This window comes from Folsomia candida, unplaced genomic scaffold, assembly GCF_002217175.1.
Source record: "Folsomia candida strain VU population unplaced genomic scaffold, ASM221717v1 Fcan01_Sc003, whole genome shotgun sequence".
In the NCBI taxonomy this organism is placed as follows: Eukaryota; Metazoa; Arthropoda; class Collembola; order Entomobryomorpha; family Isotomidae; genus Folsomia; species Folsomia candida.
In genome coordinates, this window is record NW_019091195.1 from 8,966,284 (window position 1) to 8,993,542 (window position 27,259).

General features: G+C 37.6%; 3 protein-coding genes and 2 long non-coding RNA genes across 8 annotated transcripts in view; 4 read left to right on the forward strand and 1 right to left on the reverse strand.

The window, feature by feature from the left end:
- LOC110846936 (transient receptor potential cation channel trpm) lies at window positions 1–5,475 on the forward strand. Its single transcript, XM_035849175.1, has 18 exons — window positions 1–24; window positions 108–291; window positions 380–427; window positions 550–753; window positions 830–931; window positions 1,001–1,219; window positions 1,291–1,595; window positions 1,675–1,815; window positions 1,931–1,964; window positions 2,066–2,304; window positions 2,384–2,615; window positions 2,689–2,817; window positions 2,881–2,978; window positions 3,049–3,699; window positions 3,773–3,932; window positions 4,040–4,193; window positions 4,326–4,767; window positions 4,839–5,475. Exons 1-18 carry the CDS (start codon window positions 1–3, stop codon window positions 5,214–5,216), a joined length of 3,744 nt encoding a protein of 1,247 aa, XP_035705068.1. The 3' UTR covers window positions 5,217–5,475.
- The window catches only part of LOC110847884 (probable cation-transporting ATPase 13A3), a 23,054-nt gene continuing 1,127 nt past the window's right edge, over window positions 5,333–27,259 (reverse strand). The window contains exons 1-35 of one of the 4 annotated variants that reach the window (XM_035850138.1): window positions 27,116–27,246; window positions 26,853–26,917; window positions 26,555–26,710; window positions 22,791–22,959; window positions 22,639–22,702; window positions 22,512–22,568; window positions 22,166–22,236; window positions 18,979–19,233; window positions 18,258–18,403; window positions 17,968–18,121; window positions 17,227–17,431; window positions 16,841–16,967; window positions 16,674–16,751; window positions 16,079–16,237; window positions 15,149–15,188; window positions 14,953–15,058; window positions 14,810–14,869; window positions 12,696–12,717; window positions 12,505–12,623; window positions 10,599–10,773; window positions 10,279–10,328; window positions 10,078–10,200; window positions 9,773–9,886; window positions 9,587–9,641; window positions 9,379–9,476; window positions 9,163–9,304; window positions 8,942–9,087; window positions 8,604–8,816; window positions 8,480–8,525; window positions 7,835–7,888; window positions 7,670–7,762; window positions 7,484–7,591; window positions 7,282–7,376; window positions 6,968–7,175; window positions 5,333–6,859 (exon numbers count right to left, since the gene is read on the reverse strand). In XM_035850138.1, the coding sequence (XP_035706031.1) occupies window positions 6,219–6,859; window positions 6,968–7,175; window positions 7,282–7,376; window positions 7,484–7,591; window positions 7,670–7,762; window positions 7,835–7,888; window positions 8,480–8,525; window positions 8,604–8,816; window positions 8,942–9,087; window positions 9,163–9,304; window positions 9,379–9,476; window positions 9,587–9,641; window positions 9,773–9,886; window positions 10,078–10,200; window positions 10,279–10,328; window positions 10,599–10,773; window positions 12,505–12,623; window positions 12,696–12,717; window positions 14,810–14,869; window positions 14,953–15,058; window positions 15,149–15,188; window positions 16,079–16,237; window positions 16,674–16,751; window positions 16,841–16,967; window positions 17,227–17,431; window positions 17,968–18,121; window positions 18,258–18,403; window positions 18,979–19,233; window positions 22,166–22,236; window positions 22,512–22,568; window positions 22,639–22,702; window positions 22,791–22,959; window positions 26,555–26,710; window positions 26,853–26,874 (4,371 nt within the window). In that variant the 5' untranslated portion in view covers window positions 26,875–26,917; window positions 27,116–27,246 and the 3' untranslated portion in view covers window positions 5,333–6,218. Of the gene's footprint in view, window positions 6,860–6,967; window positions 7,176–7,281; window positions 7,377–7,483; window positions 7,592–7,669; window positions 7,763–7,834; window positions 7,889–8,479; window positions 8,526–8,603; window positions 8,817–8,941; window positions 9,088–9,162; window positions 9,305–9,378; window positions 9,477–9,586; window positions 9,642–9,772; window positions 9,887–10,077; window positions 10,201–10,278; window positions 10,329–10,598; window positions 10,774–12,504; window positions 12,624–12,695; window positions 12,718–14,809; window positions 14,870–14,952; window positions 15,059–15,148; window positions 15,189–16,078; window positions 16,238–16,673; window positions 16,752–16,840; window positions 16,968–17,226; window positions 17,432–17,967; window positions 18,122–18,257; window positions 18,404–18,978; window positions 19,234–22,165; window positions 22,237–22,511; window positions 22,569–22,638; window positions 22,703–22,790; window positions 22,960–23,678; window positions 25,199–26,554; window positions 26,711–26,852; window positions 26,918–27,115; window positions 27,247–27,259 lie in introns of those variants that run through there. The other 3 variants (XM_022094917.2, XM_022094919.2, XM_022094918.2) reach the window with 3 other exon arrangements.
- LOC118435047 lies at window positions 10,246–12,506 on the forward strand. The gene is made up of 3 exons (XR_004834452.1): window positions 10,246–10,356; window positions 10,451–10,919; window positions 12,217–12,506. It is a non-coding gene; the product is annotated as an uncharacterized LOC118435047 (long non-coding RNA).
- LOC110847886 lies at window positions 10,957–11,776 on the forward strand. The gene is made up of 2 exons (XR_002547707.2): window positions 10,957–11,406; window positions 11,482–11,776. It is a non-coding gene; the product is annotated as an uncharacterized LOC110847886 (long non-coding RNA).
- On the forward strand, window positions 12,628–14,811 carry LOC110847885. The gene is made up of 5 exons (XM_022094921.2): window positions 12,628–12,959; window positions 13,020–13,131; window positions 13,196–13,563; window positions 13,645–13,974; window positions 14,041–14,811. Exons 1-5 carry the CDS (start codon window positions 12,930–12,932, stop codon window positions 14,743–14,745), a joined length of 1,545 nt encoding a protein of 514 aa, XP_021950613.1. The 5' UTR covers window positions 12,628–12,929; the 3' UTR covers window positions 14,746–14,811.

Consider the following 27,259-nt stretch of genomic DNA (forward strand, 5'->3'; position numbering starts at 1 on the left):
ATGGCTGGCACCAATGATATCAGAGTATGCAATGTCATGTTATTACTCTTGAATAAATTACATATAAGATAAGCAGTGCAATTTGTTTTCCTTACGTACTTGCACAGCTTCCTCCAAAATGGATCGAGCTGAATATTACGAAGCGTGAATGCAGTTCCTACATTGCTACCGTGGAGGACGAAAATATATGCCAATGTGGAAATCCAAAAAATTACCACGCTAACGTGAAGCATTTGCATCGCTTGGACTCCATCTGGACACCTGCCCACAACACAAGTTCTTTTCCAACGGGTAAAACGATATGAATAAATTATCCACGAACCAAAACCGAAATCAAGGGTAAAATCATGATTATGTTAATACGCAAAATTTTGTGCAGATGCTTTTGGTAGTGTAATATTTGAAGGGGAACATCATCCAAATAAGGGTAAAATATAACGTTTATTTAGTATATCATGTTACATAATTTTAGTAAAAAATATATCTTTGAAGCTTAAATTATTGGAAGGAGTGACGACATAACTTCACTTGCCTTTATATTTCTTTCAGCACATTTTGTAAGAGTAGGCTATGACACAAGTCCAGAATTGGCTATACAGCTTATGACGATGGTGTGGGGTCTTCCCATGCCCAAACTGTTAATTACAATTCAAGGAAGTTCGACAAACTTTCACCTCTCAGATCGTCTAGGGAAAGCTCTGCAAGTGGGACTAGTTCGGGCTGCCAAATCATGCAACGCTTGGATTTTTACATGTGCCCTACTTAAAAAAATATAAAGTGGCCGATCATTAATGCAGTGGGTATGAATGAGAGGTACATATATTTTCAGCCGGACTAAATGATGGTGTTGCTAAACATATTGGAATGGCACTGCATTACGAGAGGAATACCACTTTCAAAAAGGGAACAAGAGTTGTGACGGTGGGTATCGGTGGGTGTACATACAAACTCAGCAATTAAATCCTCCGAGCTTAAATCTAGCTGCAATTCTCGTCCATAGCTCCATGGGGTCTGGTCGAACATCGTGAGGAGCTTCTGGTCAAGAACAAGGACAAAGTGTACAATCCGCTAGAACATGCCCAGTCGAAATTTAAATGCCTCAATCCAAAGCACAATAATTTTCTGCTGGTTGATAATGGAAGTATTGGCAAAATTGGAGGAGAAACATATTTTCGCCGAAGGTTAGAAAAATGCATCTCCCGTCATCCTACAGGACCTAGTAATACATAAATAAATACGCTATTTTTCGCTATTTTTACACATTCATTAGAAATATGCAAACTTATGTAGGTCGAGGGTGTGATATTCCTGTCGTTTGCATTGTCATTGAAGGCGGTTTATTTACTTTACGATCAATTGGCGATTATCTTCATGATGATCCTCCAACTCCCGTCGTCGTTTTTGCCGGATCTGGCAGGACTGCTGATTTTATATCGTGGATTTTAAAAAGACTTCAACAACTTCCTGCAGAAACAGACATTGGAGTCTTAAGGGAGGAAATTTACGCTCAAATGATGCGTATTTATCACGTAAATGCATTACAATGCGTCGTCCTGTTTGCGGAAGTGAGAAGAATTATTGAAAAGAAAAATCTTGTAAGAGCAAATCTACTAGAGTTAAAAATTTATTTCCAACTATTCATTTTTTACTATGATATTTGGAAATCAATTTAAGGTGACCATTTACAACTTGCATTTGACTGATGAACCTTTCGACACGGTGATTCTCGGTTCAATATTTCGGTCTCAGCACTTTACACCTTTACAACAATTGTTCTTAACCTTAGTTTGGGATAGGGTGGACATAGCCCAATCGGTCAGTAATTCTTACTAATTTCACTTAATATTGAGCTTTCGATAAAGGCTGCAAACTACTAGTAGCATGAACATAAATCGAATATAATACTCGCTATAATACTGATGAATTACAGGAAGTGTTTGTATATGGTCGAGAGTGGTCTGCAGGTACAGATGGAAAGCCTAATTTACTGTAGTTTAAATATTGATGACCTATTTGACATATTTATCTATAACCTATTCAAAAACTAACTTGGATGCTTTTATAGAACACTTGGAAGTGGCCATGATGGAGGCATTAGTGTTCAATCGCCTCGAGTTTGTGAGCCTGTTGCTCGAGCATGGCGTAAACATGCAGCGATTCCTGACTGTGACCAGGCTGGAAATACTTTACAATACGGAACACTCTCGCGTTCTCAAACTCTTGGTTGCTGAATTGGCGAAACTCAAATCCCGCAAGACAGGTCCAATCGACAGCAGACTGGAAGAAATTAAATTTACAATTCACGTACAAATGATTTCGTAATTAATATTTATTATCGAAGCAATAACATCAGGGCAAAATGTAATGCTTGCATTCTCTGAAGGATATTGGCGTCGCGATTAGCCACGCAATGGGACACATTTACAAGTCCAGCTATATTCACATGATGTCCAACGCAATGACCACTATGTCCAATTTGGGCTTAAACTATGCTGGCGAGAATACGGAAGCGAAAAAGGAAGTGAGTTTAGCTCATCCCTTCGACGATCTGTTTGTCTGGGCCGTTCTTTCTAAACGACACGCGTTAGCTCTCCTGCTCTGGCGTCACGGACAAGGTATTTTTAGCATATTTCTTAACTCAAGGGCTACTACTTCCGCTACTATTATTATTATTGTTGTTATTATTAGGCGGTTTGACCAAGTCCCTGATTGCCATAAAATTAAACAAGTTTATTTCGGAACAACTTGTAGAGAAATCAAACCCAAATCTTGCTGTCGATTTTCAAAACTACGCTACAGATTGGGAAAATATTTCTTGTATGCATTACTTTATGTATTACACTATCGACTCGTTAATAATATCAAAGATTTAATTAATAGTTGAACTTGTGGATTCATGCTTCAAACAAGATCAAAAACTATCGAGACAGCTGCTTACGATGGAGCTGGAACGGTGGAGCAAGATGACAAACCTTCAGGTATAAGAATTGCTAATTTCTCATTATTACGGTTCTTACCTTAATTACCTCACTGATTTCGAAAACATAGTTAGCAGTGATTGGAAATCACAAGTCATTATTAGGTCATCCATCTTGTCAAGTACTTCTGTGTGATCTGTGGATGGGGGCTCTGAATATCAAATCCTACTCAACTCTCAAAGTTGTGGGTGGAATTTTCTTTCCCTTTATTATATTTTTTCTGGAATTCAAATCTACTGAAGAGCTCAAGTTGCTGCCACACCAAGATAAACCACTCAACCCCACGCATAGCCGTATCATGGATGATTTTGTTGATGACGACATGAGTGATGGCACAAGTCTTATGACGTATGAATCCAAATCGAAAAGCACATTTGTTGGAAATGTTTTCCACAGACATCGACACGAAACGTCTACCAAGCCTGATGAAAATATGCGCGTTTCGAAACACATGGACCATGCAACCCATCACCCTGACTCTATCAAGCATTTTGCGTTAATAGAAAAACACGAAAACATGACCGATTCCCACGTCGTGATTCAGACTGATAATGTGAGGTCCATTTTTCCAACGGAAATAAAAAGTGCTCCCTCTTTTCCAAAGATACCAGGACGCCAACGCCAGCGTTCCAGCTTCGTTACCACCCAGCAATCTCTCTCATACTTCCGAAAATTTTATGAATTTCAACGAGCTCCAATCACAAATTTTTATCGGCATGCGGTAAAATCCATGTAACAGTATTTAAACGAAATATTCAATTGAAATGTAGCTAAAAACTATTTTCCATTTGCAGTTTGCGTACTTGATATTTGTGATTTTACTCGGTTACCTAATTCTCGTTCCACAAGATCCGAAACGTTTGCATTTCGTAGAAATATATATCGTCGCATACCTGATTTCCTTAGGTCTAGAAGTTTGTCGCGAGTTTCTACTAATTGATGCACTCAACTACGGTAAGTAAATTACAAATTTATTTATTCCTTACATCAAACTTTATTATCGTATGTATTTAATATGCTACTTCATTTGAGGAATGTTTAACGTGGTTATATTTTTGTAGCTCAGAAACTTATAGAGTTCAGATCCCACATTTGGCAAATTACTGACTTTGTTGGAGTCTCCTTTTTCATGGTCGGAGTTTGCCTCCGGCATACCTATTATTTTGAACACGGTATTTTGATTTACCGTGTATCAAGTATATACTGGAATATCAGGTATGCAGCTACTTAAGTTTGACGTGATTATTTCAGCAGTTCCAGCCCATACCCAATTTAATTCGCTACATGTGTAACAGATTATATCGCTACATGGAGGTGCATCGTTTTCTAGGCCCAAAGATACTGATGATGTTTAAAAGATAGAGAATCCGTGTCGGATTCTCTATCTCCCCAGTGCGGAGAAGGTGAATTAGTAAAGTGCCCTGTGGGTTATTGGATTATACCGTTGATCTGGGCCGTGTATATGATGGTCGCCAACATCTTAATCGTCAACGTTTTAATCGCCGTATTCAATGGGGTGTACGCTGAAGTAGACGCAATGTCACTAGAGGTTTGGCTATTTCAACGCTTCAACTTTGTAATGGAAGTGGAAGGGAAACATCTGCTGCCCCCACCGCTCATGATCATTTCTCATTTGTACGAAATACTGATCTGGCTTTATCGGAAAATCAAATCCTGCCTGTGCGAACAGGAGCTGGAGACTCAACTTGATGAGGAAGATGGACCAAAAATAATATTAGGAAATGATCACAGACTTAAAACCTATTTGACACCTGCAGAATTCAATATTGTTAGTCATCATCATCATCATAACTCGAGACGTGTTGCATAATTTATAACAATTGCAAAATCATTAATTAGGTTTCCGAATTTGAAGAGGACAACGTGGCCATGTTTAGCAACAGATCCACGTTCGGAATGTTCTCTGATGATGAAAATGGGAGCTTTGCTCTGAAAGGGCTTCAACGACTTGATCCCAGATTGACTATGGACACATTTAAAGATCGCCAAGTTCAACAATTGAGGCAAAATTTCCAAGAACTTTCGTCCGAGCTGGAATCCCATCGTGAGAAATTAGATCGACTGCTATCCTATTGGGAGGAGGAGTTAGAACAGGACAATCAAGATCCCGATAGCTTAGATACCTCTGAAACAACTTCTAGGACTTCCAGAACCTATGTCCGACGAACTCGTACAGCAACTTTACCAGGATCCATAGAAAAGAAGACAAGAAGCTAGCGTATGGGTTGAGCAGATACGCATGTGAATATGTGCACATATAAAATAAATGTAATCATCAGTGATCATACGTATGTAAATATGCAATGCAATAATAAAAAAACAAATTACATATGCTTATTGATTTGCATGTTTAATTAACGCCTTTCACAACAATTGACACATTCTGACTGTATAATTCTATGCTAGTTAGCTATATTTTCTTGTAAACATATTTCATTAGTTTATGCTACTTTAGTAAGTTTTATTATCAGAGGAACACCATCATGTATGTATGTAGGTATATAGACACATTAGAAATTGGTTGGTTGGTGTATATTTTACTAAATGTCCACACGAGAGGTTTGTGTCGTCTGAAAGGTTCGATTTATGTTTCCCTAAAGGATATCAGATCATTAACAATAATGACAATGTGTATGTACTTACATGTATTGATACTTAATTCCACTGTGTTTATATTTATATTTGATTTGATCCAAAGAACATTCGCAGCCTTAGATGGAAAAATATGTTCACCTTAGTTAATTCAGAAGTTCATGTACAAAATTAATGCAACATTGTTTGATTCTCTAGTATATAGTAGTATAAATCGTAGTTAAAACTAATGTGTAGGTCGAGAACAAGAGCTGGATCAATGGAATATTTATAAATTTATAGATTATAATGAACACGATGACCAAGTATTTAATTTTTACTACATAAATAAACGTTGTTCTTGAAGGAAAAAAAAGTTTTTCTACCAACCATCGACAAGATTGATCATTTTCATATTTTACACTTGTTTTTCTTTTCCCAAATGCAATGATTGATAAATTTGGGGTCCGTTTAAATAAAACTGAAAATACATTTGTATGCATATTAAAATCTCGCTACACTACGCTGTACAAGAAAACCTCACGTAATAATTAAAAGTGATTGCAAGTTACGGTAAAAGTATACTAGTTGGAAATTTTTTTTACAATAAATAATAAATAACGTAACTGTCCTGCATTTGTTGCGGCCTCAGGAGAGGGATCCATTATTATGATTTAATATGTCTACAGCAACTTTGAAGTCATTTTGATCATGATGGTTGTTATGAAATCCTCCTCCTGGTTCACTAGCAGGCGTAATAACATAGGAATTGTGGCTTCGAGGGCGACTACATTGGTCCATCTTTGGAACAGGAATGGTCAACGTGATACTGTGTCGTCGATATTTTTCGACATCACTCTCAATGCGTGCATTGTTCCCATAATGAAGTCCTTTAGTGACACCGCTCTCTGGGTTCAATTTGTCCCCCACACCAAATGCATCCGACAATGGAGGCCATTCGCTCCCTGCAGCCGCCAGCTCTCGTTCAATGCGGGCATGTTCTTTCTTCCCATTTGTCCGATCGACGCCAAATTTCTTTGCAACAAAGTAATTGACGACTCCATGTTCTATAATTATCGCAGTAATGAGATTGACCAGGGCGAATACGAGCAGGGTAAACCGAAATTCGTATGACGGAGGGAGTTGAAGTTCCAAATTTTTCACCAGCCAAGAACATGGACTGAGGACCAAGTAGGCCGTGAACGAGGTGAGAATTATTAGAGCAGCCAATAATCTGTGATTTGTCAGTAGAGATTTTCGATAAGGTTTTCCTCTGGAGAAGACGATGGCTAGAAAACAATATTTAATTAATTATCATCAGCATTATTGGTAATAGTTAGTAATAGATGCCTTTCAATTATTATATAAATACGGCACCAAAAAATACTTCTGCTTACCCATGATGATGTATTGGAACGTTGAGACAGAAAAGAGCGTATAGTTTTCATAGCTGGCATACTCATCTTCTTTGTGAACGTAGGGGCTGAACCAGGACTGATACTGGACAAACGCGAACGCAAAACTCTGGATGCCCACGATGGATGCCATGTGACAGAGGATGGATATGATGGGTGCGGCCGAAACCAGGCTGGCAGATGGAGGTTGCTTAGAACAAGTTAATAAGAACAATATAAGAACACACAATAAGAACAATATAAGAACATACAATAAGAACAATATAAGAACAGTCAATATCTTTGTGCTTCTCTACCTTCTCAAGGGGTCCATCGTAGGGTTCAGTATGGCCGAAAAAGAGGGCGAAGATGGAGATGAGAAACAAATCAATGTACAGAAATTGCAGATCTCCTGCGAATTGCAGAATCAATTAGATTACGCAATTCAAATTTCGATACATAATAAATTCGTACGATTCTCAATACGTAATAAACTAAAATAATGCAAATTAAACTTACCCAAGTTCGATTGAATTGTGTACAGAATGATAACGGAGACGAATTGAGTCAAAGAGTACACTGCCATGTATTTGAAAATACCAAAGCTGGTGACAAGGGCGGCTCGACCTGAGCAACATATAAGGAAATCGTTAGTGTCATGTACAAAAATGAATGCAATTAGGTAATTAGGCAACACTTTATTACCCTCTCGGATGATATGAGGGACGCATTTTATATTAGATTCAGTGGAAGTGAAAGGTGACGCCACGGATGACTCAGCCTCAGAAAGTGAAATTCCTGTCATACAAAGTTGAACTTGATTTAATTCCCAATAAGATTTGATTTTAATTTGAAAAGTATTCAGCGTACCGGCATGAGCGGCCTTGAGTGCACCAACGTCGTTCGCACCGTCTCCACACATTCCTGAAATCAGATACAATAAGTGGTGTTGTGATGTGCATATGTAATGATATAGATCTTGTGTTTGAGCTGACTTGGGATGAATAATCTCGACGATCATACTTCCTACGACTTGAGTTTGAATTTTTACCTCGTTAACATCGCTAGATGAGTTGTTAACTTGTACTAAAAATATTTGTCTAATGTCAAAGAATCGTATGTGTATACAACAAATGTGTATGCATTTAGCAGACAACGATGTCTATGAAACGTCCTCTCCCGGTTGTCGAACTCTTTTTGAATTTAGGTCCGACTATGTTGAGCATGATTAATAGAACTGGATGAAAGGCACGCAATTTGTTCCATTCAGAACCACAGACCAAAATCTGCATAATATGATTGGCACTTGTCAACGGTCGTTTCAATGAAATTGCTCAAATGAACCCAAGCCAATGACGCAGATCTACTACATACTTTCTAGGAAGAGATAGAACGAGATGATAGAAACGTTATCTTTGATAATACTTAGGAACAGTGCACCCCGTTTCGTTGACATAGTTGATAATATGAACTTGATACTATCATTATTTTTATTACATGGCCATGTTTGCTTACCGACAAAGTATTGTATTGCCTGAAGATGTTCCACAAGTTGCTGTTTCTGTTACAAGAAAATAAAAGACATGTTGTTGAGATAAAATTGGTATTTCAATAAATGAATCCGGCTTTTGATTCTTACCTGATCTGGGCTCATTCGAGCAAACACGGTTCCTCGGACCAAGACTTTGGATAGCAGATCAGGATAGTGGAGTTTTATTGCAGCGAAAGCACTCCCACTGACAGCAAAGTGATATCGGTTCAAAGCGGCTTCCATGTTGATTAAATTCTGTTCAATGGTGGAACAACTAGCTCCACTCTCCATCGACACAGGGCTCTGACTTCCGCTGACAATCTGTGCAAGGAGGACAAAAATGAATGCAATTTCATTACTCCCAGAACGAGATTGTATTCATAACAAAAACCAGAAATATCAAAGAGATAGAAAATTTATGTGCATAAAATGAAAGCAACACACACCTGCTTGTTAACAATTGAGAAAGAGATTGCAGGCTTTCGATTCTTATCCTTTTTATCCATCTCCACGTTGATGACAATGACTTTCGCATTCTGTTCTACCATTCCGCAATCCCTTGCTACGGACAACGCAGTCAACATATTGTCTCCTGTAATTGCAGGATTTCACAAACTTTAGTGAAAGTGTTGATTGGTAGAGCCTCATGAAATTGTATTTAACATACCGGTCACCATGATTGTTCTTATGCCGGCTTTCTTTAATGTAGCCATCTCCGTGCTAGAGGCGGGTTTTAGGCGATTATCTAACACGATCAAGCCTAAAAAGATCAGATCTGTTTCCACTTCTTCTCGAACAACTCTCTGAGCCTGTAAAGTGCAACTAAATATGAAGACAAGGGAAACAACGTTGACCATTTAAGATGGAAAAATATCATTTATACCTTTGCATAGTTGAGACCAAGCTTCTTGTACCCAATGGCAATCACTCGGAAACCTTCTTGAGTATATGCTTCCAAAACTAAGTTGAAGTTCTTGGGAACTACAAAAAGTTGTCAGGAAATGGAAATAAGTAAACATGCGAAAACGAATTGTCTCACATTTGTTTTCAAACATGTTATACATTGTAGCGCAAAACTGAGGTTTATTTACCTGTTTCTCTTCGACTGAGTGACGTAATCATTTCTGGAGATCCTTTGCAGTAAAGCTGTGAAAAATATAAAGAAGGTAAGATAAATTTGTTCTTCCTAAAATGATCATGTGAAGCAAGTACTTAACAAACACGCAATTTTAAGAGCTGTACACAGTCAGTCAAGTTGGATAGAGAAGTAGACTAACCTCAAATTCAGACGCACCCAATGTTCGGGTAATGACCGACATTCGTTGTAACGACGAGGAAAATGGGAATTGTCTGATTATGCCATGACTTATGCCAACTTCCGTGTCTCCAGCCTAAGAAATAGAAAATTAAATGAAAGACTAATGTATAGCAGTTGACAGATACATATATGTATCAGTATGCTTCTATGCGATATAGTGCATACAAAATCAATGCCTTAAATATATATGGTGGAACGTCATAGTTTGCAAAACCAATTGGTGAGAGACTTTCAATATTAGTCCAAATATATAAAGTAACTTACAATATTCAAATTATCGTTCACTTCTCTCTGTTTAGGACGAACAATAGTTGGAGCAATTTTATCAAATTTTTCATTATCTGCAACTCCTGGCTCTTCCAAACTCCATTCCGTCCACTCGAACATCTATTTTTATACCGATTTAATTTTCGTATTTCTATTAGCTGATAACCTTACTATAAGTAATTATCAGTTTTCTAATACCTTCAAGTCCAATGGGTCGCCGATTAATGTACCGTCAATTAAAGTCAAGGCTGTAATGCAATGATGTAATTAGTCAAGGTAAACAAAATCTCAAATTTCACTTCACCCCAAGTGATACTTTTGCTGTCGCATGGACTTTATTACAATTTGTACTTGAAACTCACTGATCTAGATCTATGTACTTGATTGATAAATATAACTACCGAGAAATTTTAAAAATTAAAACGGCTTTCACAACCAAATACATTTCACTTCAGTTAAGGAAAATTAAGCGTTTCTTGGAAGAAGTCAATCCTACGACAAAACATTAATTAACTCACAATGACAAGCTGCCATTCCGATAAACAATGGTCCGGGTGCCAGTTTGCTCACTTCTCGAACTGGGGTTTGGAACGTCGCAAAGTCTTCGGACGTCTCATCGTCCAACTTCCTCGTTTCACAGCTGGATGGAACAGCCCCCCACAAGTCCAACCCCTCCTCTGTCAGCGTCCCAGTCTGACAACAGAATATGAAGTAATGATCCATGCTACTCACTCAAGCTTTATGTATAAAAAAACTAAATACTTTGATGAATAGATTTTCATCAAATGGATCATGTTCTCCTTTATGACTTTTCAATGAGTTTTCATACAAATACATATGTACATCAAACAGCTAACAGAATTCAACAGACTCAACTCCTGAATCATGAAGAGCATATTAATAGGTCCTCTCAAAGCTCTAAAAAAGATCTGATTTTTCTGCTCATCGCTCATTCTGATCATTTCTGCTCGGCTGTGCGCATGCGATTTCGCTCAAAATCAGATTTTCTTGCTCAACAAAAAAATCGAGTTTTGGGTTGATTTTTTCTCTCATAATCCTGCTCATTCTGCTCCACATCAGCACATCAGTTGTTTGTTTACTTCAATTTTTCGTTTAAAAATTAAGTAAAGTTCTCACATATTCTTTATCATTATGGGTCCCAAGACCCAGGTTAAGCGTACCAGTGTCGAAAAAGTTGCAAATCCCGTAATTTGTTGTAACAAAAGTAGCGTCGTGGAGGTAGGCGGCCGAAAAATATTTCGCTGGACAGCACAAGTAAAAATTGACATGGCATATTATGTCGTCAACAATAACACCTCATTTAAGGTAAGGTAAATGATAATTTGTTATCCACATGTAATTTTGAATAACCAAATCCTTAATCGCAAAAAAATATTTTAGCAGGTGACCAACCGCACTGAATTCCTTCGTCGTCTCCAAGATGCTTTGCCCTTAATTGCGAAGAAAGTCAAATAAAAAATGGATTTGACAGATTTCTTAAAACGTACACAGAGACTAAAGAGAAGTTAAACCAGTCGGGTTTTGGGATTGACCCTGAGAAAGACGAAACTCTGGACAAAAGTGCGGTCATTTCTTTCAATTACATCAAATCTAATGATTTTCAATGCGATAAAATTACGATTCAGCGAAGCCGAAATAAAAATACTGGAACTCAAAATTAAATTGGAAACTATTACATCTAAATTTTAAGCATTTGATTTATACATAAAATTGTTTATTGCTGCTACATAAAATGAATTATTTGAGATAATGCTGTTCGTTAATTCTCCTGCAATATTTTCACAATGCCTGTTGTTGAAACCCATTAAAAGCCATGTTAAAGCCATGCACAATGATAAAATTTCTCATATCTCTTGACGTTCAGTTATTTTCGGAATTGTATGAATTATGAAACTGAATTTAGAACCATTAAAATGATAAACAAATAATTGAACTTCCCACAAATAAAGATCACGATTCTCAAGAATTATGATCGATAAAAAAAGTGGTACGTTCAAGGTTTGAGCAGAAAAATCTGATTTTTTATTTTTCTGCTCATTGCTCATTTCGCTCATTTTTTGAGCCTTGAGAGGACCTAATGAATAGCTTTTTTGATCAGACATGTTCTATTTCTAGTAGTGTGCACTCAGCTGAATAGAAAACAGAGAAAACAAGGACTAGTGATTTCCAGCTCGTGTAGGTCACCTATAAAGGAACGACAGGTGGCTAATTTCTGCAGTATTAATACAGTATTTCCAGTTTTATGGTCAAGACACAGACTTCAATAAACTATGGAATGACATAAATATTTGAGCTAAAAAACAAGTGTGAATTGGCTTCTGTATAATATACATACACAAGTTTTGGTTTCCATAAATTACTAAATGACATTTCCAAATAAATAGTAAAATACACAACACTAACCTTGTCGAAACAAACGCAGTCAATTGATCCAGAAACATTAATTGCTCTTGGGCTAATGCAGTAAATCCCCTTTTTCTGAAGGCGTCGCTGTGCATATAGCCTCCCCACGGTCATGGCAGCTGTTAAGGAATTAAATACTCTTAAAGCAGGCAGACATAGAATTCTAAATTCCGTTTCCGTTGGTTAATAACCTGGCAGTGCAGGGGGAACCACCTATTATAATAATATAATATTATTATTAATATTAATGATAATATATGATAATCTGCATAAAGCATCACATATGAATAATATCATTCCCCCCCCCCGTAGTGTTAGTCAATCGCGGGCAAGTAAATACTCGTTTACTTTTGTCACTCAGCCGGCTTTTCTCTCTCCCCGTCACCGTGCAAAAATATTATACTTGTAGATAGAAAAATAAGAAAATGGATAAGTCGGGGGAGGATAGTAATCAGGTAAGGTTGATACTCTAATTTAGTTGTTGTTAATGAGTAAGAAAATGTTTTATTTTATAGGAAAATCCAGTCCCTGTCAAACGGATCAGGATTTTGGTGGATATGCCCGTGTCAAAAGCCCCATTTAATTTAATGACTTGCAATTCTCAAGGAGAACATGTTGAATTAAATGGTGAGTTAATTCCTTATAAAAATTGTTGTTTAATGACATGATAATAATAATGTATTTTTTGTAGTTTTACAAATTGAAGACGAATCTCCGTCAACCTCCACCAAAGTGAAAGCGGAGTCAATCATCAAAGCTATGTTACAGGGGATGATTGACAATAGTGGATATAAGGGGACAATGGAATCTTTCTGGGAATCGGACGAGAGGAAGAAGTTGAGTGATAAGTGGGCTAGTCACGTCAAAAAATCCAAGAATGACACGGAAAAGTACACCCCCCTCGAAGTGTTTTATAATAATGACAAGATTGCGATGCAACTGGTAGATGGGTTGCTACAAGTGGTGAAAATGAAAAAAGTTGGGACTGAGTGGAAATTCAATGGATGGTCGGGTCGTCAGCAGAAATGTAGCATTTCTGCTTGTACTACAGTGTGTCAGGTAAATGAAATCATGATCGTTAATAACTATGATTGCAATTATAATTATGATAAGATAATACACGTTTGTATTACTTTATAGGTTGGAAAGTTCTGTTCGACTCATGCCCCCAGAGAAGTTTTATTAATTCAAGATATGCGAGCTACTCCCCCTGTGCTGGCCTTGTTAAACCTTGACCCCACAAGTCACCCCTACACTGAGAGTGAAATACGAAAAAAAATTGCTGGGTGTGGGGCTAAGAAATTGTGGCGAGGAAAAGAAATGGATGGGGGGACGGAATTACGGAATCAAAATATCCAGCTCTATGAATATGCTGTAAGGAAAAGTGCCAGTAAAGAAGAGACTTTCTTTCGGATCATAGGACGCTGGCCTTATCAGGATGACAACAACAAACTCCGTGCTTCTGTATATGTAAGTGTTTTACATATTGATAATGACTGTCACCATTAATTAAAATGTATATTTTTATAATTGCAGTTGGCTGTGTCATTGATGGTGATGATAAAAGGAGGTGCTACACTGTTGAACTCGAAAATTCTCTTCGTTGGGGTTGACTTAACCTGGGTGAAGTCTTTTTTGAATCACAACGGGGTGCTCTTCGAAAAGGGAGATCAAGTTCAAGAGTCTGCTAACTCGACTCCACCAGGCGTATCAGGAGAAATTAATCGTTGTCTGCCGTATGTCTATCTCGGAAGAAACGATAAAGGTCAATTCTACACGGGGGTACAAAATTGCATACAACTACGAACTGCTGGAGCAAAATCTCCATACCATGATGTTGTAAAGGCTGAAACGGGGATGGATTCATTCACAGATGATGAACACGAGGTCATTTTTCAAAGCCCTATCCCGAAGTTGTTGCAAAATGTAGTTTCCAGTACTAAACGTACCAAGTTCAGCCAAGCAGAAGAAGCGGAATTTTGCAAAATGGAGGAGGCTGCCAATAAATATGAAACCCTTGCTCACTCAGCTTTGAAGATTGGAGAGATGGTCGGTCAGACCTACAAAGGGGCCCTAGTGAAGGGAATGCCAAAGCAGTTGAATCATATTGAGGGTGCTATTAATTTTGTTGATCTCATGTCTATGTACTCTTTTTTGTTTGAATCATATCTGGTCATGAAGGAAGTTAGTCAATTAGAGATAGGTGGTGATGGAAAGGTTGTTATTACTTTTGTTGTGTAGATACTTCTACGTGTCATGTGCTTGTTTCAAATGAATTAAATAAATACTATGAATGGTTACTTACTATTGTTATCAAGTCCAGTGAGTCAACAATAATGTTTCGAACAGTTTCTCCATGGCGTAGCTAAAAACACGTACATTCAAAGGAGACATTTTTTTTATATTCGCATTACAGAAAGTTGTATGTGCTATTTTCAGTCCACCCACCTTGGTAAATATGCTGTTGATAAACCCTACTCCAGCAATACAAGCAAGTACAGCAACAAACTTGTAGGAATCCCTCTCAAATTTGTAATCCACTGGAGGAGGATACCTTCAAATTGACATTGACCATGTGTTTTAATTTAACACCAGATAACTGGCTCTCACTAGATTATACTACTTGCATTCGTTTGTAACTTACAATATTGATCTCACCAAACTTCCCTTTGCCGTTAGAAAACCTGCATAATTCATAAACAATTGATGGTTGCGAAAGCTTTATCTTTTTCAGTTAATTATTTCAACATTCTCACTTTTCCAATTGCATAGATAACGATACTTTTTGGTTAACAAGACAAAGGGGCAAAGTAAGACAAAAGTACATTTTTAAGAAATAGAGGCTGAAATCGTCGCTTTCGGTTATCTCAGATTAAAGATCATACATGTTGTTAAGTTTATTATTATAAACTTTCTCTAGACTTCTCTCGTTGGCGAAAGACTATAAAATTTAGACCGATAGCCACACAAATTAAGCATTTATTACTTCTTTTCGGTATTCTTCATGTACAATTGCATCATGGAATAATTTTATAAAAATTGAAAATCAATTGTTAATAAATTGTAGGCCAAAACAAAATTTTATTTGTTAATAAACCAGGCTCGGACGCATATTGAAAAATACTGTTCGTACTAGTAAAGAAATTGTTCAAGTCTGTATTCATTTTCTGTCTACATAAGTACTGACCATCAAAACAACCATGAATTTTAGCAACAGTAAGAAATGGGGAGAAAGGAAATATTCATATAACTGACAGAACAGAGATTGCTAGTACTAAATGTTTCCTGTAAATTGAACCATGTTGATGCTATGACCTAAAGTTATCTAGTAATGAACCATGCATCCGGACCGGAAATTGGAAAAGTTAAATTCAGTTTCACTTGTGTATGGCTGCTACGTCGCAACCATAAAGTCAGTCGCGATTCTATTATTGATCGCGAATCAGACGTCAGAGGAAAACATTGTTGTTTCGCTACGATTATATGTATGCACAAGTTTTCAATTTTGTTTCAACTTTGAAGAGCATGTAACAATTCTTATGTATTAGGCATGTAGTTTATTTGTTCGGCTTACCACAACGCAGGACAACAGCCAGGACCCGTTCCGAGCCATAGTATCGTGTCTGCATCACGGTAGTTCCCGAAAATAGCGTGTGTCTAGCATGTTCTTTCACATTGTACGCGATATCTGGTCTGTTGGGCAACGGGATTTTGGTGACAGGAACGCTCTCTCCTGGAAACACGCATGGAAAGAGTTTTAGAGAAAGGAGTTTGATCCCAAATTTCATGCACTCTTCCTAAAATTAATAGCTCAAGATCACGCGCTGCTTTCTCCCACATCTTTCTCAAGTCAAGGGTACTACGCACATTGGCGTTTGGGAGCTGGAGCTAGGAGTCTGTTGGCAGTTTGAGATCCGAGATGAGAGAGAAAATACTAATGGATATTAATTCATCTCTACACATATAGTCAGCACATAGTCCAAGTGTCCCTGAATATCTTCTAGATATTTATGTACACATACTCCCGAATGATCAAAGAAGTTTCCTGTCTATACACCAACTGCGCAATTCATGTCGAAAATGCAGAAAGCATACGATGGGTATTGTAGCTTTCTCTCGGTGACACACATGTTGGGAGAATGTACAAATTTTTGGTGGGATTGTTTTACCTGTAAGCATGCTTTCATTGACAATACAATTTCCTGAAAGAAGAGCAGCATCGCAGTGCATTGTGCACCCGTGAGGACCTGGAATTATGTTTAAATCATATTTAATAAACTACTATATAGTAGTTTATTGATATATATATATCAATGCAGCAAAATTGTTTGTTTACCATTATTTATTACGATCACGTCGCCAGGAACAAGATATTCAGTTGGTATTGGCTCATACACGTCACCGCCTCTGGACACCATCACGATATCAGAGGATTGGACAGTTGTCCTTAGCTTTTGTTGATTCTGTAAATTATCGAGTATCAAAATGTTTGCAAGGAACAAGGTAATTGCAAATAAGAGATAATTGCAAGGAGAAGTAGTGGGTAGAAAATTAACAAATAGATTTATGCAAATTTACAATTAACCTGAATTTCGCAGCAATTCAGATCAATTTAGAAATTGCTCCGAGTATATTATTCGAAAGGTTTATCATTTATTTAGGACGGAAGTGCGCATTTCCTGGAGTTGAACGTGTATTCATAGGAGCAGAAAAATAATATACCTTTCTAGTTTGAATGATTGTTGAGGTGATTCCGAATACTGACATGACAATTATGGCGATAGAGAAGTAAATATAGTTGTCAGAGAGCCAGAGGCTGACAGAAAATATTTGAAATACGTAGAATGGGTTGAGAACCTCAAGAAACAAAAGCTTGACGATGCTTTTTACTTCGACTTTGATCTCGTTATTTCCATAAATCAGTCTCCTGTTAACGAATAAATAATTAAACTCGTACACATAAAATATATAACCAAATACTACAAGCACATGTCGTTAATACTTTGTCTCGTGGTAAGCTGTGTTTACCTACATATTCATAACTCATACATAACGCTATAGGACGAGCACAATATTGTGCACTGAAAAGTACAGGATATTGATTGCAATTATGATGACTATCAATGTCCGAATCGACCTTTATTTCGTGCACGGGAGAAAGAAAATTCCTACTGCCCATAATTCTGATCTATTTACACAATAAATAATTCAAGTTTTGATTTCATCCTAGGAAATGTTGCACCTGCAACATGAAATAAATGGGATCGATCGATTTAACAATAATAATACTTGTGTTCTCCTCAAGTTCCAAAACATTATCGAGTCAAGTAATTCAAGTGATTGGCTTTTGACTCGGCCAAAATTGCGGACATATAACTGAAGTTTATTATCAAAGTTTCTGCTGTGTGTATATTTACTTGAGACAATTAGACAAGCTTTGAAATGGGGTTTGAGAAATGTTACCGTTGACACTGTTGAAAAATTGAGAGTCCACTGCTTTCATGTAGTTGATGCGTATTTGCACAGTCAAATCCTGGTAATTTGCAAAATGCCCCATATTGTTCGTCCCATAAATATCGAAGCTTTTTGCACGTAAAAAGTCGCACAGCTTGCGTTTCTGAAAACAAAAGTGATGCCATTTATGTATCTATATTCGTGCGTGATGCTTGGAATATGCATGTATTTGTGCTTTTGGCGATTTATCATTGTCAAAGATGATACGCAACAATATGTGAGAAAGTCGACTTTACTACCTCTGATACTCCCGTCTCCTTTAGGAATGGCTAATTGTGGAAATTCAATGTTGAGTAGTTCCTGTTCAAGTTTTTGATCCCATGCTTTTGTAGTTTCGTTAATTTGGTCCTGAGGTAATCCTGCTGCGAGGAAAATTTGATTGGTTCTGCAAAAAATTTAGCCCCGAATAAATTTATGTTTTAATAAAATTAGTAAGTCAAATTAAACTGCTAATAATTAGTGCAATAATTAACTCATGCAGCAAATATTTTTGGTGAAAGTTGAATGAGTGGATCTATATTTGCTTTCAAGTGATGTTGATGTACTACCACAATAACCATTGCACGATGCACAACTCTTTTATGCATCGACTTTAGAAGCAATTAGGTATCTACATGCAATTCTAAAACAACACCAGCTTTCTGCATATGCTTCTTTTAGTCCATTCACCTAATAGGCGAATGTATGCATCTATTCTGGGATGAAATATACATATTCATGTTGTGAGAGAAACTGGAAAAAAGCATACACGTCGATACACAAGGAAGAAAACTCATCCTCCAAAGCCACTCATGATGCTAAGCAATAGTAGAAAGTAAAGAAGACATTGCACTGTGTAAGCATGTATTGCATATTCTCAGGACTTGGTCAGCTTTGTGGGTGAAGCAGGTGAACGTTCGTAAAGCGGGGAGAAAGCAGCTCAGAAAAAAAGTAGTTAGACTTTGAGATGAAAGGATATACCTTGAAGAAGATTGTTTTACAGAAGATAGGAACCCATGACACCGTCCGAGAAAAAAATCTGAAAAAGCGTTGCGCCACCACCAACCACGACCACCACCAGCAGGCTTTGATACTTTTTGGTCAACCACCATGTCGCCCATCGTCGTCCCGTCTTTGTCCAGCGACTCATCTTCGTCAACCATTCTCAACGACGAAGAATGTGTCGTTGATTCAATGTCGCTGGGAAGTTGAGACTCAGCAGCGTCAAGTCTTGTTCTGCAAGGAATCCAATCAGTCAACTCAACCACCGCTCCATCATTGTCGTGAAAAATCAATGCAGCGAATAAAAGCATCCATTGCACGCGACATGAGTAGTATATCAAACAAGTAGGTAGCGTCCAGTATATGACAATAACCAATAGGCATAAAGCGCAGCAGTTAGAATTCCGTTCAACTCATGGACTACATACATTATCATTTTGATTGAAAACGGCTGAAAACTTGTGACTCCAAAAATCGAGGAAATATGTAACGGTTCTTCGTGAGAGTTGCTTCACATGTGAGCTTTGTCATTCGTTGCTGTTGTGACGGCTTGGCTTTGCCATATGACTTTTTAAATGTAAAAATAGACCTGTCTAAATCTAAACCCTGCAACAGAATCAAGTAGGAGCTGTTCTTTTGGCTCAGTTTTAGATATTCTGTCCTACGTCGTACAAGTATATATGCATATCTTACTCATGCATCATGAGATGAGATGATGGTTAGCAAATTGAAGGCCATTTTTGAAATCTATTACATACGAAAGGAGAGGTTATCATATTCTTAAAAGTACGTACGATGCTCTCTTCTGTCAACCACAGTTGTCCTTAGCATTTTGCAACACCTCAACTCATACGAAGGAATCTGAGTTAGATCATCGAGCCTCCGCGTTGTTCCAGTTAAACGAAGATTAGACTAGTGCATAAGTGTAGTGCAGGTATATGCCGTCTAAATAATTGTGCTAGATCTTTAGTCTTGGCTACTTGTATTTTTGTAGTAATAAACATGCAAACCTACTCATCATACAAAATCTCACGTTGCACCCAAGCCTCCTTTTATGTTTTTTGTTATTCATACTTACCGAGAGTTAATATTGCTAATTAAATTAAATTTTGATTTGGGAAATAATAATAAGTAGGTTGTTTATGAAAACCAAAAAAGTTGAGTCTACGCCTCCTCCTCATTGTCCCCATTTATTTATTTGTTTAATTTTTAAAGTCGCTATTTTGTTTTATTGCTCAAACGGGCATGCTGTTATGTGTGCATAAAAAACCGATGGAACAAACAGCGAGCGACTTTATTTTGATTTCCTGGTCCAATGGGATTATGGATCTATGCCAAGGCTAACAAACTGGAAAAATTAAATTAGACTCGTGTGGGCGGAAGGGAAAGGTTATTTAGATTTAGAAACATTCGTGCTCAAAAGTATCTCTAAATGTGCTCTATCTTGCAGCTATATTAAAAATGACAATTAATTTGTCCCAGTATATGAATGTTTCCTTCATACATGTAAATTTATTATGTACCTTAAGCCACATACCACCGTAGAAATTAACTTGAGACAAAGTAGCATTTCCAAAAGCCAAGCTCCAGAAAGTCTGTGCATTTTTCAATGCATATTTGCACATGTAGTAACGACAGCATCGGTCTTTAAAATAGGGTAATCTATTGCATTCGCTAATGAGATTTTATGTAAACAACTAGATTTTTTTGTACTCGAAAGAACATAATCCCTAAATAAATACTCGAATGAATCACGCTCCAATTGGGAGTTTGCAAGGGTCGAGTACGTACATATTATTCTTGCAACGCCGAAATGCTATTTTATTCAATCCGTGCCAAACGGCGAGACACTGTGGGTTGAAGCAACAAGTTTATGCAAGTTTTATATATTTGGGTATATGTAAAATCGAAGGGGATTTAAAAGTTTAGCATGTCACGAAAACCTTGACTTCAGAATCAATGGTCTTTGTCGCAATTTACTGATTGCTGGAATCGGGATGAAATCATGCACTTCACTCGCAATGATTACTAGATTCGCCACTTTCAGAAAATTGAAAAGAGCAGTGAAGACATGGACGCAGTACTGTGGCGTGGTTTCCAATTTAATCCGACGGAAGTCGTGAAAGATGCATGAGGTCCAAATACCAAAATGGCATTGGACAATTAATTACTTATTGATGTCATCTACTATCTGGCTGAAAGACTCCGAATCTCACTGACAATAAGCTGAGACTAATTAACAAAAGTGCTAACGACTAGGCTTTACTTTTAGACAGGCCCTGGTTAACTTGACAGCAAAATAAGTACATATCTATATATTTACGCCCTTAGTCTGCACATTTTAGTCGTCTTCCCCATGTTTACACCATTAATAAATCATGGACGAATTAATATTAATTGCGTCAGTCGACTCGTAGACTTTTCCATTTGTTGCTACATTTAAATTATGGGCGTACTTAAATCACTGGAAAAAAATAAGTGCATGCCGACACTATAAAACTTGAGCTATTTCTACCCGCGACAAGAGCACATTATAAAAAATATTGATTTATTTATTGTGACTCGCGAATACCGAGCCATTAAATCGTTTGGACTTTGTCCGCCATTTTATGAAGCCATTATTTAAACGTTGGTCCAAATATTTATGCCGCTCCCTTTGTTGAAATCAAACTGTATGCCGGATGTGTACCCAATGCCACGTTAACATTAGGCTTGGAACATGATATGATCTTGGGCTTCAACTGAATGTGTAAACTATGCTTCCAGAATTACAATCAGAGTTCTTGGAATATTAACTTTACGATCTTTTCAGTATCAATGCATTCCAGCATAAAAATCCAAGTATGTACACGTACATATAAATAGAGCAAGAATAAGCGTAGGCATAAATATGTCATTAAGCACTGACTGTTCCATTTTGTAGACGAAGCAATAAAGACTTTTGTCGTGTTGATCGTGGCTCAAATAGAACTATTTAAAATTTAACCCATTCGCAGCACGGGTTTAGTTCGATAAGAGAGGCTTGTGCTAGCCATATGTACCGCAAACAGATTTTTGTCACTTACCATTTTGCCTAACTTTAATGACAAGTTGTAATACGATCCGATATTTTATTGATCTAAATAATGGAATGCTTTTCATACGAATATGAATCAATTTTCCTTACCTGAACAGTTGGCTTGAAACAGTAAAAACGTTCTTGGCATGATAACGTTTATACTTCTGTTGGTATTGTTCCTGGAAATTAAAAATGGGGAATAGGAGTTCAAATTAATTGTCCTCCAACCTGGCCCACGGCGTAAATCTCTATTGATGTGTGAAAGCTGATTGTTTATGTGCCCATAAAAAATGACAAATTCTGTTGTCAATGTCCATGCAATGATTCAATGAAAGTGCATGAATACTTAAATGAAATTTCTAGCAATTTGCCTCAAGGACAGGTTGATTTTTCCAAAACATGCCAGATATCAGCAATTCAGTTAATGAAAGAAGAAAAATGGGATTGGACTTACGATAATCAGAACCTTCTCTGCAGCTGCGAGAGGGACGCGCTTATGAGTAGCATAGACCTGTGAAATTAATTATTAATTAATTTTACTAAATTAATGATTAAATTAATTATGAATAAAATTAACTCACCATTAGCCTTGGCCACCAATGGAAGATAAGTCTAAGCAATCCAAGAGTGATGATGATGAAAAACCTGCATATTTTTTAAATATGGATAAATTTTAAACCAATGTGTTACATGCAAAGATTTCTATTTATTTATTTTCGTAGCTCTCGATTACCAGGTAATGGTCGTCTTCGGTCTCGAGCGTGCATAGCCTTCGATTTCCATCTCATCCTCCTCCCCGTAATTCAGGTAGTCCGAATACTGAGATGTCTCCGAACATGTCTCCTCTCCTGTTTTCCCACCTCCTCCACCTTCAACCCCGCCACTCCCTCGACGACCTCGCCCTAAATCATCCATAAGTTTTTAACTTGCAAGTCAGCCCATCAATCAAGGCTGCACGAAAGGTGCCTCAACAATGAAGCCAAGTAGGTAATATTTAAATATGTATAGGGTCACTTAAACATATGGAAATAAACTTGACGCTACAAATACATATAAATTTATGAAAAAGCAATATCTTATCAAATCTAATTTTGTTTTCAAAAAGAATACCAGCAGCATGAACATCACAATTGAGACTGAATGCATTCGGGTTATGAATTCACGCAAGCTGCATGTCATGGATCAATGTAGCTTTTGCGAATCAAATGCCTTTACTTTCCTTCGAGTAAGTAATTAACTGGGATTCATCAGATAAGTAAACGAGCAATCTTCATGACATCAATAACATTTTCTTTCGCCATTCTCACGATAGCGTTTCATCCAGATTAATTCAGTTCGAACTGGAAATTGTTTACTCGCGACAACTTATTGGGGAAAGTTGAAAGACAATTGACTCCATAATGAACTATCAATTACGCTGTGTGCTAAAAATACAAAATGTCATTACACGTTCTGTCAAAATCAGACGTTTGTCTTCTCTCTCTGAAGGGAAAGCAAACGAACGCGCAGAAAATAATTTTGCATGTCATTGCAAATTGCCATGTCCCCGATGATTTAGTGCGACCCGGAATTATCAAAACTACCCCTTTTCATACAACAGTAATTTTAGAAGCTTACAAACCTCGAATTAGTTCAACCTCTTGGTCGGCATATCGGCCTTTCCCACCACCAATCGTCCTCCGGAACAGGAAAAAGTAGAACGAATAACACCAAGCTCTTAGCTTCTCCTGCAAGCTATTTGCCGTCGATCTTTGAGTCGTGCGAGCCATTGCCAGAAACAATATTGAACTCAATTTTTAATTTTTAACATGCAGTTTGTACTTGTCCTAAAGTTTGTCACCACTCTTACGAGTTTTCTTAAAACGCCACGTCTATAATAAATTAAGTTGACTGAGTAATGTACTTAAGGAGTTGGTTGGTTAGTTAGTGGTGGGTGATGGTGGTGGTGAGGAGGAGATGTGTAGACGGGCATGTACGGTTTGGAATTGGTAGCAAGAACGGCAAGAGTTAAAGGAATGAAGCGAGTGAGTTCGGGATTGAATTACAGATTCGCATTCAACACCACAATAATTTCAATACTGTTGATAGTTCAGCTCGCAACTAGCACCCAGCACAGTTAACAGCCGCACTTATCTTGCACGTAACAATGAACGTAACTCTACACCAAAATTTATTATATGGAACAGCAAATTTTCATGTCTGCATAGGATTACGTTCGGTATTGTTTAACACCACTTTATACCGTGATTTATGAGTCTGTTTCTCTAAAATTGGTTAAGATTGTCTACCGGAAAGGTAAAAATGCTATCTAGAACGGATGGGTCTCCAAAAATGGGGTCCGAACGTCGTCGGACCGCCGAGATGGCAATGGATAACTTTTTCTGCCGAGGTGAAGTGACCCCTGCTGACTGATGATGCGGATGGTTCAGGTGGGAGGAGGGGAGGAGTGTGACCTAGTCAGCCGCCCGGATTATGCAGGAACCATCGTGCTTGTTTGAACTCTCCGTTGTCGAAAACGAAGCCGGATGGCAATTGGCTGTTCACTTGGAGGTAACCGTCACAGTCAAAAATGTCCTTGGAAATGTTATCCGCAAGTGCTGGGTCAAACACGAAGGAAGTGTCTTCTTCCACGCCTGTGTTGCCACTGATTGCCACACCACTCAGTCTGTTACAGTTTTTACTCGTAGCAACTTTTATTTGTGTATCTGAAGCCATTGTTGTTGAGCAATGTTGAACGCTGAATTTGATCCGTTTTAATACTATTATTCACTTGAAGATGCTTGATTCTCCCAGGATTATAATCAGGAAATTCAATAAACGTGGATAGACACATGCAGCCGTTTAAGAGTAAAACTTAATTCCCAAAACTAAGTAGAGGTGAAAGTATGCTTTCACTCACTTTTTCTGTTATTTAACCAGTGAAAAATTGGTAAAATTGGTTAAAATCAGTGCCCGAGTGTTTAAAAGACGAAATTGAGTTAACGCCCTTACAAATTGTATAGTGTTGTAGCAACAATTCTCAGAATTTGATTGTACCAGTTGGTGAAATGTGTCGGGTGAGTAAGCGAGTACAGAATGTGTAAAATAAGTGCGAGAGAGTGTAATACGCTCTTCGTTCGCCTAACGCAGACAGTCTATTGACGAAGGAAACCAATATTCAGACCTCTGGCTTAGTCAGCCAACTTTCCGACTCCTAGGAATTGCAAACGGGATTTTTGCAAGTATGGTCGGTCGGTGGGGGTTACGATAGTATAGCGACTGCTGCTTTTCTCCTCCTATTTCTCGTCACATGCCTACGCAGAAAGCATCCCGGATCATACTTACTGGTTCCTATACTTCTTTCTAGTCTAAGAACCGAGTTTCCCAGCATAACCCCATAAAACCATCCTCGACCCGTCGCAGTTTATTCTTGCCCGGTAGAATTTGCACGGGGCTAAAACCCACGCTATTCTCCAAGCGTAATAATAATGTCGACTCTGCCGCGTGCTCCACACAAGCATTGCTTACTGCGTGGCCACCACGATGACATATATTTGTCAAATCATGATTATTTTGCACATAAAGGCGACTACCTGCATATATTTCTGGGTAGGTTCCAAAATCGAAAAACAGTAACATGCAGAAGTTTACATATTTAGATATATAAACAATTAGTTCAAAGTATTGTTATTTTCTTTAGCAAACGATATATCCAATTCGTATGTGTACTTAATATGCACGTATTTCCTTAGTTCAGTTGTGAAGTCCGACATGTGTACATATGTATGTATGCTGCTAGAAAACTTTGAATAGGTAGTTCTTGCCATTACCTAAGATTGTGGTACAGCATTAGTTAATGGAACTTTAAAATCTATTTGTGCACGGTATTCAACCTTATTTATCCAATACCCTAATAATTTTAGGTGCACTTAAATATTGGTGATTACGTCTAAACAGGATGAGATATATATTTCAATCGGTTCAGAATTCGTACAAGTACTTATTCACATACTTACATCCCGTGTATACTCTCCCTCGTTACATACGCAGTTTTACTTATATGGAATTTGACACTTTACTCGCAAATTCGTGAAACAAAGCTCCTTTGAGCTTAATTTAATGAGAAAATAATTAACACGTGTCGTTGTATTTACACAGTTGGTGACGCAAGATTCAATACAAGTGTCCAGTTTCATTCATTTCTCTAGAAAGAAAAAATCTATATTGGCAATGTCTCATTTTTCATGGAGCCAATCCATAAGTATTTGTTACTGTGCGTCGTTGGTAATTTCTTCGAATTCATTTATCGATATATGATAACTGCCGATCACTCACTTGTCAGATTTATGATTGTATAGCTCTATGCTGGTGATGCACACATTTGTGATTTCCGCTTTAGCATAAAAAATGAAAATTTCCAGTGAACTTAGAGAGAACATATGCGAAAACTTAATTTGGACTCTCTTTAACAAGAAACCACCTTACAAATTCGCAACTGGAAAGACAATGATGGCTTACTTTTAGTGTTATCAGTAGTGGCCTGATGACTGGAACCGGAAGTGAAGGCATTTTCCTCCAGTTCCATTCCCAAATTATCAAAGCATTGAGAAGGTGGTGGTGACGACGATGACCTCGAAGTCTGTTTCCCAGACATTTGCTTACGTCTCCAAAACTCTGCAGTAAAATAATTTGATATAAAAAATGCATACACTTGCAACGATCGGATGTATATGCATCCAAGATAACTTTCGTCAAAATGAAGAATGACATCATTGAATATGTAATGTCATGACTATTCAGCAAAACTTGTGCTTACCATTTAGATTTCCCTTCGCCATGTTGCTGCTGCCTCATTAATTCTTCTTTCCCGAGACTGATTTTCTGTTGGGAGACATTTCATAAAAATGACCAGAGTTTACAACTTCCACGAAGACTAGAGAATGCTACAGAGATATAACTATAAGCTACGTATATGTACATATGCATGCAATGCTTCACAATTTATGTAATCCTATTAATTATGCTGAGTTGACGCTATAATTCTCAATACAATTATGCCAATTATTAAATGGTACTTACCAGTTAAAAGTATGTGGAACGAGTAATTAAACTTGAACAATTCACCAAAATATGACCTGAATATTACTTGAAGCTAAATTTCCTTTGAAATCGGTGGTTCTAAGATCTCGCTAAAAACGCCGACTGACTAAAGCATTCAGCCCC